The sequence below is a fragment of the Monodelphis domestica genome, chromosome 3 (assembly GCF_027887165.1).
Source record: "Monodelphis domestica isolate mMonDom1 chromosome 3, mMonDom1.pri, whole genome shotgun sequence".
NCBI lineage: Eukaryota > Metazoa > Chordata > Mammalia > Didelphimorphia > Didelphidae > Monodelphis > Monodelphis domestica.
Window position 1 is genome coordinate 9,480,027 of NC_077229.1, and position 8,614 is coordinate 9,488,640.

General features: G+C 46.9%; 1 protein-coding gene across 1 annotated transcript in view; it reads right to left on the reverse strand.

Moving 5' to 3' along the window:
* The window catches only part of LOC130457887 (glutathione S-transferase theta-1-like), a 13,802-nt gene extending 7,258 nt beyond the window's left edge, over positions 1-6,544 (reverse strand). Inside the window, exons 1-3 of the mRNA XM_056820532.1 lie at positions 6,337-6,544; positions 4,187-4,274; positions 188-338 (exon numbers count right to left, since the gene is read on the reverse strand). Of these exons, the coding sequence (XP_056676510.1) occupies positions 188-338; positions 4,187-4,274; positions 6,337-6,448 (351 nt within the window). The 5' untranslated portion in view covers positions 6,449-6,544. The remainder of the gene's footprint in view (positions 1-187; positions 339-4,186; positions 4,275-6,336) is intronic.
* Between the last annotated feature and the right edge of the window lie 2,070 nt (positions 6,545-8,614).

Here is an 8,614-nt window from a genome sequence, read left to right on the forward strand (position 1 = left end):
GGAGTACAAAGAGAGAATAAGACAAGGCCGGGCTCTCGGAGGCCTCTATTCTAAGGATCCCCCCAGTCCTGGGCTGTTTGAGGAAAATAGATGAAATGCCATCTTCAAGTGGGGTCCAGAATAAGAAGCTGCTCTGGGCTGGGAGAGGGGAGGGAGGGGACGGGCTGGGGTCCCCTGCTTGACCCACCTTCATCCATAAGAACTTGTTGCAGTGCTTTTTCAGATTCAGTTCTCCCCAGGCTAGGAACTCATCCACCCGAGCACACCTCCTGGCGTCAGCCGGGTACCAGTAGTCTGGTGCCCTGTATCTGCGGCACAGGTATAATAAAATGGCCACACTGTGGGCAAGAAAGTGGCTGCTTCAGGGCACTTGGCCCGCCTTTTCTCTCTTCGACTTTCTCCATTCCTGCTTCCTTCCCCTCAGCCTCCCCAACGTCCCCTTCCTTGGACCGGAAGGCTTGAACCCTTCTGGTCCTTACTTCCTTAGGTCAAAGGATGGCCAAGTATATAATCCCAACCCAGGAAGTCCTTTGTATGACTCCAGTTTCCTAAGACAGACCCTTCCTCACTAGGACTTCTTCCTGGGGTTTCTGAAAAGCCTGGCCCACCCTACTCCTTCCTACTGCTGTCCTTAGGTGGGTGAGGAGTTGATGGAAGAGTCTTTGGCATGATGGGAAGAGTCCAGGAATAGGTACCAGGAGATCTAAACCTAAATGACCCCAAATATGAAAGTGAGATAGGGTCACAGTAGCCATCTAGCTCACAAGGAACCCTACCAATTATATCCATTGTCAAACCCTGAAGACAGCTAATTAGGAAGGACCCACTAACCCAAAGCACCCCCTCAATTGGGGGACAGTGCTGCTCAGTAGGGAATCTCTTCGCTAATAATAATGAGCTCTAGAAGTGAGTCAGTGTCATGTTATGGGAAGAGAGCTGCACTAGGAGTCAGAAAGACTTCAAATTCTAGTTTTGACAACAACAGTGTGACCAGGGATCACTCATTGAATCTCTCTAATTTTTTCATCTATAAGACTAGAATAATAATGGGTACAGGAACTTCCCTCTCAGGGCTGTGGGGAACAAAGAACATAATGTATGAAAAGCATTTTTTAAACCTTAAAGCATCCTATAAATATCAACCATTAGCATATTCTGATGTTCTGTGGCCCAGGTGAAGACTTCCTTCCTCCTTCCTTTCTGCCTTTCCTGTTCTCCCCCTCCCACTTTGCCTGTTTCCCTCTCTCTTTCCTTCCTTCCTTCTATAGGAAGAGAATTTCTCTTTACATTACGTTGCCTTGTCTAATGTCATCAATCAGTGACTTGGGGTCAAAAACCACTGAATAATTCAGGTATAGACAAGCCCTCAGAGAAAGGAAGTTAGAGAACCCAAGAACCAACAAGACAGGAAGCTGATTCCACAAGTACTGTCCCCTGGGCATCCCAGACAAATTAAGAAACTACAGTTGGTTCCTGAGATGTGATGTGTGAGAGCTAATGGGTGGAGAAAATAGCTTATAAGTGGAAGACCAGGAAGTCTTCAGGGTCTTCTGGCTGGACTGTGGAACCTGGAGAAACTCTTGTTGGTGCTCAGCTTCAATCCATCATGGTGGCTAATAGAGTAGTAAGCTAAGTAATTCTCTACCTCTCTCCTATCTTTCCTTCTCTTTACTACTGCTGCTACTTTGATTTAATAAATCGATTGAAACTACTAGCAGCCTCATAGTCTAATTTTAATTATTACATTTCATTCCTTCTTTACTGTCTTATTTCTCTTTTCTTGCCCCCTTCCTTCTTTTCTCTTTTTCTCCCTTCCTTCCTTCCTTCCTTCCTTCCTTGCTTCTTTCCTGTCTTCTTTCTCTTTTCTCTCCCCTTCCTTCTTTCCTATTTTCTCTATTCCTCCCTCTCTTCCTTTCCTTCCTGTCTTATTTCTCTTTTCTCTCCCCCTTCCTTATTTCCTTTTTCTCCCTTCCTTCCTTGCTTGCTCCCCTCCTTCCTTCCTGTCTTCTTTCTCTTTTCTCCCCCCTTTCCTTCTTTTCTCTTCCTCCCTCCCTCCCTCCCTCCCTCCCTCCCTTCCTTCCTTCCTTCCTTCCTTCCTTCCTTCCTTCCTTCCTTCCTTCCTTCCTTCCTTCCTTCCTTCCTTCCTTCCTTCCTTCCTTCCTGTCTTCTTTCTCTTTTCTCTCCCCCTTCCTTCTTTCCTTTTTTCTCCCTTTTTTCCTTCATTCCTTTCTTCTTTCTCTTTTCTCTCTTCCTTCCTTCCTTCCAGTCTTCTTTCTCTTTTCTCTCCCCTTCCTTCTTTCCTTTTTCTCCCTTTCTTCCTTCCTTCTCTCCTTCCTTCCTGTCTTCTTTCTCTTTTCTCTCCCCCTTCCTTCTTTCCTTTTTTCTCTATTCCTCCCTCTCTTCCTTTCCTTCCTGTCTTCTTTCTCTTTTCTCTCCCCTTCCTTATTTCCTCTTTTTCTCCCTCCCTCCCTCCTTCCTTCCTTCCTTCCTTCCTTCCTTCCTTCCTTCCTTCCTTCCTTCCTTCCTTCCTTCCTTCCTTCCTCCCTTCCTCCCTCCCTCCCTCCCTCCCTCCCTCCATCCCTTCCTTCCTTCGTTCCTTCCTTCCTTCCTTCCTTCCTTCCTTCCTTCCTTCCTTCCTTCCTTCCTTCCTTCCTTCCTTCCTTCCTTCCTTCCTTCCTTCCTTCCTTCCTTCCTTCCTTCTCTTTCTATTCCTATCTCTTCTTCTCAAGTCTTCCTCACCAGGCTCTCTGCCATATGCATTCCACATGGTTCTTATTGTTGGTGTTTTTCAACTTTAAGGCCATATCCCTGGAAGATCAGTTAAAAGAATTGGGGGGGGGCAGCTGGGTAGCTCAGTGGATTGAGAACCAGGCCTAGAGATGGGACGTCCTAGGTTCAAATCCGGCCTCAGCCACTTCCTAGCTGTGTGACCCTGGGCAAGTCACTTGACCCCCATTGCCTAGCCCTTACCACTCTTCTGCCTTGGAGCCAATATACAGTATTGACTCCAAGATGGAAGGTAAGGGTTAAAAAAAAAGAATTGGGGGGGTTTAATTGGAAGAAGAGACGCCTCAGGTGGTACATGGAGCTATCTTCCAAGATTTGAAGTGTTGGCCTGTAGAGGAGGCCCAGAGTATAGAACCAGAAGAAACAGGTGGAGGTTACAAAGAGGCCAATGATGCCTTGATGTCAGTAGCAACTTCCCACCCGTGAGTACTCTCCCAAAGTTGACTGGCTTTCCTTGAGAGGTGCTGGGCTACCCATCACTGGAGATTTTCAAAGAAAAGCTGAATTGCCATCTTCCAAGTATGTGATAGGAGGGATTTCTCTTCAAGTTTACAGTGGTTTAAATGCCTTGGTAGTCCTTCCAGTGCTGGCATTTTGTGATATGTGCCTCTGTGTTTGTGTGTGTGTGATTTCTGGGGGGGCGGTCCCCTTTACTAGACTGACAGCTTTTTGAAGGCAAGGTCTATATCTTATACTTCTTTAGACTTATAGGGTTTTTTTAAACCCTCACCTTCTGCCTTAGAATCAATACTGGGTATTGTTTCCAAGGCAGAAGAGTGATAAGGGCTAGGCAGTGGGGGTTAAGTGACTTACCCAGGGTCACATAGCTAGGAAGTTTCTGAGGCCAAATTTGAACCCAAGACTTCCCATCTCTAGGCCTCTCAATCCACTGAGTCGCCCAACTACCCCCTTAGACTTAGACTTTTGCACATGTCTTTGAACAGCATTCAGTAAAAACTTGTTGAGTTGAATTGGAGATTGGATACAAAGGATCTGGAAAGATTTAGAAAGAACCTAAGGATTACCCAACACTCTCTCATTTTACAGACAAGGAAACTGAGGTCTGGGCTTGAAGACTTGGGGGTCTAGGGAGCCTATCCCCCTTTGGAGGAGGCCATTCCTCCCTGGGATAGCTCTCCTAGTTAAGAAGCCATTCCTGACCTCCAGACTAGATGGGCCTCCCCACTGCTCCTGGTGCTGCCCTCTGGGGCTGAGTAGGTCTAATGTCTCATCTACAGGAGAGCTGGAAGAGAGTTCTCACTTCCCCTCTGAGAGAGTCCTCTCCTCTCCTGGCTCCCCATGACTGGTTCCTTCACCAAATCTTCATGTGGCAGCGACCAGAGCATGGCAGCCAGGTTGGTTCAATGATGATAGCAGCAGCTGCCGCCTCCAAGGTTACCTCTCTCTTAAGATGAAGCTTTCATCTGTCAGCACTGGCACCTTCATGAATGGGTTGATTTTCACAAAATCTTCACTGCAATGTTCAGCTGAGAAAGAGGAGGCAATACAGGGTCCTGAATGGGACCTAGCCCAATCCTGTCTCTCCCCCAGTGCCCAGGCCACATCACCTTCCCTCTGAGCTACAGGAGGGTGACCTCAGGGAAAGTCCCTGCATGGACATGCATGTCTTTCTCATGTCATTCTCTTGGGATAAATGTCAGTGTAAGGGAAAGGACACCAGCTTAGGAGGCAGAAGAATGGTGGTGATTGTGGTCAAGTCACCTCGTTTTACCTCATTTTCAGATCAGAAATCAAGTACTTGGTCAATCCTCCTCCTGAAAGCCTCAGGGTGAGGAACTCTGGGGCACCATAACTTGGTTTTGGAGTCAGGAGAAAACTATTTCTGATACTTCCTGGCTATGTGACCTTGGTCAAGGCCACTGAGTCTCCTTGAACCTCAGTTTCCTGATATGCAAAATGGGGATGATGAGCCTCACAGGCCCTATCTCAGAGGGTAGTCATTCATTCATTCATTTGCTCAACAAGCATTCATCAATTCCCTCCTCTGGGCCAGGTACCTTTGCCCCCAGGCCTTAGGGAAGGGGCCATTTTTTCTCACTATACCTTTGATGTAAAGAGTTCTTTGTAAAAGCTGGGGAATTGGAGCCCCTGACAGTTAGTTTCCTCAATTAAAAGTGGGGCCTGGACCAACTAGCAGAAAGCCCAGGCAGCTCCCCCCACCCCAAGTCCTCTGAGGATTATAGGAGAACAAAGGTGGTGGGGGCGGGGGACGAACCCATCGAGCCTTCCAGTAGTGAAGCACTGGCCTATGTAAACCTTAAAGCGTTCCAGAAATGTGAGTTATGACTGCTTATTGTTTGATTACTGCTGGATCAGAAAGTGTCCAGCATGAGGCACAGCCCCAGGGGGAGATGCTAGTTTGGGTCCTTTCTCAGAAGTGTGACTGACTCTAGAACCCTCCTCCATAGCTAAAGATCCCACTCCATCTCCCATGGTTACCATTCTTCCATCTTGGGCTCTGTGAGGTCTTTGTGGGAGGGGAGTAGAACTGAGAGATGGGGCAGGGACTGGGTCTGAGACTGAAGAAGGCGGTGAGCCTCACTCACACTCCCCTGGTCCCTCTCTTGGTCCTTGTTATTTCCTTTGAATTTACATCATTCAATCTGTGGCTGTCTAAGCACCCGCCCCCAAAGAAAACCCTCAAGAAGCTTCCATTCATATTCCATTCCTCAAAGGGCAGACCCCATTTCATGTTTGTCTTTGCATATCCTGAGCCTCCCCCAGGGTTTAACACCTAGTAGATGCTTAATAAGAGTTTTTTCAATTACATGAACTATTCTCCAGCCTCATCAGTTTCCTTTGGTGTTTCCAGCCAGAAATCTCTTGGAGATACAGAGGAATGATGGAGGGGCTTCCCCAGAGACTGGAGGGGAGGAAGGGAGGGTGAAGGGGAAATCTCTGTCCATTGGGTGAGAGATCCTGAGGATGCAGCCTTGTGGGGACCAGTGGAGAATAGGAAGTGAGAGCAAAGGGAGTGGGGGATGCTGCCTGGGACTGGGCTCTCCTGATTTCCTTCCCCCTTTACTAGAGGAGGAGTACATGGGGATTGAAGTCCAGGCCGTGTCACTTTATTCTCCAGGGACTTGTAAGGCAATTTGCTTAACCTCTTCTAATCTCCGCAAAAGAGGTTATTGGACCAAACGTCCTCTGAGAGAGGCAGAAGTCTCTCTATGATCCTTCACCAATCCCTTCAAGCAGTCCCCTTGAGCATCCTGGAAAACTTAGGTAAGCTTTATCGTGACAGAGACACCCTGAGTTCTAGACTGGTCCTTTCCCCAGTGGACCCTCTGCTGGCTCTCTCCACTGTTGAGTTCTAGACTGGTTCCTTGCACTGATGGGTTCTAGAATGAATGACCCTTCCTCTGGTCAGCCCCTACTGCCTCCTACCTACTGCTGGTCCTAGGATGGCCTCTCTCCATTGAGGGGTTCTAGACTAATTTCAAACTCCAGGTCCAAGCAGTGCCTCCCACTTTCCCACCACCCTACTGGGCCAGCCAGTTCTCGACCAGCCCGTCCTGGGGTTCTGACCTTTCATCAGGTCCACAGGGATCATTTCGAAGGTGATTTGGTTCCGCCTTGCGAAGATGTAGATGGAGCGGCATGAGGGGTTGAGCAGGTCGAGGTACAAGTTGAGGACCATGGCTGGGACGCTGGAGTGGACCAAGCGGAGCCTGGGGCTGAGCCGAAGGAGCTGGCCCTTCTTTGTGGTGCTCAGAATGCGGAGGGGCACTCCCTCTCCCCAAGCAGACACCCCATTGGATGGCTGATGGCCCCTCCCCTCCCCTCCCCCTCTTCTCCTCTCCACTCTTCCTCCAAGAATAGAAAGCACAAAACCTTGGAGGAACCCAATTCGGCAAGAATTTAAGGGTCAGCTATGTTCCCTGCGGGGTACCAAGACAGGCATTTTGGAGACAAAGCCTACCCCGCTCCCCACCCCAAAGAACTGCCATTTACTCCCCAGGCTTGTGACCAGAAAGGCCTGAAGCAGCCTGAGGGGCGCAGGGACCCCAGCCTGGGGGCTTGAGAAGGGAGGGAAGGGAGGCGGGGGCGCCAGCCTAGCTGGCAAGAAGGAGAACTACAGAGCCAGAGCTTCACTGCTTGGGGGCGCCATAAACAGATTGTTTTACTGAGGAGACTATATCACCGCCTGGTCAATATTTGTTCATTTTCTATTCACACATCGTCTCCCTCCTTCGTTCACCAATTCCGTGCCAAGAGGGATTGTCAAATTCATCTTAGCCCAACACCCAGCGCCTACTAGTAGACGACAACAAACCCCGGAGGAGGGCTGGGATTATTTTCTTTCTGTGATATCATCAGATTGGATGGGGAGAAGGTGATCTCCGCCCCCCACCCCACTGCACCCCTTCCGCCTCCCCGCTTATACACACAGGGGAGGAAACTTGGGACTTGTTCAAGGTCAGCCGGTGTGTGCTAAGTGGAAAAGGAGAGATTTGAACTAAGGTTGTATGCCTTTGGATCCAGAGTTCTTTTCATTGGACTGCTTTGCTTTCCCGACAAAATATCCCCAGTTACTTCACTGATCTTTAGGAGAGACTCCCTTATCCTCCTGGTTGCTCTCCTCTGTTTAGCCAAATCCATCCCAATATGGGGTGTCTAGAACTGAATGCAATACTCAGCTGTAGAAGGGTGAGAAAAGACACAAAGACAGTGGCAAGGCAATGGGCAAATCTGTCCAAAGAAAGTCTGGAGATACCAAGCTAAGCCTCAAATGAATAATATATTTCTATATTCTATATACATATATAAAATATTTATATGTCTCAGTTTCCTCAGCTGTAAAATGGAATATAACAGGGACCTACCTCACAGGGCTGTTGTGAGGATCAATGATCCCATATTTGTAAGTGGCATAGCATGGCATCTAGCATATAGTTGGTACCATATCAGTGCTTTCTCCCTCTTCCTTTCCCCCTCAGCTCAAATCCCACCTTCCTTAGTTTTCCTCAGTTGCTGGAATATTGACATATAATATCTAGACTCTTGTTGATCATGTCTTTAATGTTCTCTTTTTTTTTCATTCTTCTGATTTTTTTTATCATTTCTCGATAACTTATGAAGTCATTAGCTTCCCCTTGCCCAATACTAATTTTTGAGGAGTCATTTTCTTCAGTCATATTTTTGGATCTCTTTTTTTAAATAGTTTGAAATTTCTTCTCACGATTTTCTTGATTTTCCTTATATTACCATTATTTCTTTAAAACTTTTTTCTTTCCCTCTCTTATTTAATTTTTAATGCCCTCTTTAAGCTCTTCCAAGGACTCTCTTTGGGCTTGGGACTGTTTTACATTTTTCTTTGAAGCTTTACAAGTTGCTATTTTGACTTCATTGTTTTCTCTGTATGACCTGATTTTTTTTCTACAGCCATAGTAACTGTTTATGATTAGATTCTTGCTCTGATGTTTACTCCTTTTAAAATGGCCTATTTCCTGGCATACTGCTAGTACTTTTCCTTTTGTTAGTTTTCTGCAATTTAATTAACATATAGCTCCTTTGTACATAGTTGTCTAAATGTTGTGCCTCCATTAGAATGGGAGCTCCTTGAGGGCAAGGCAATGTTTTTATATATGCCTTTTTTGGAGTCCCCAATGTCTAATATAGTATTTAACACATAGTAGGCAAGTAACAAATGCCTATTGACTGGATTTGATTTAACATCAATTAGCTTTTGTAGCTCCCTGCTTTGGGATTTCTTTGGAACTCTCCATTATGACTCTATGCTGATTCTATCATTTGGAAAATGGTATTGGAGTCTATAGAAAAAGTGTTTTGTACCACTGAAAAT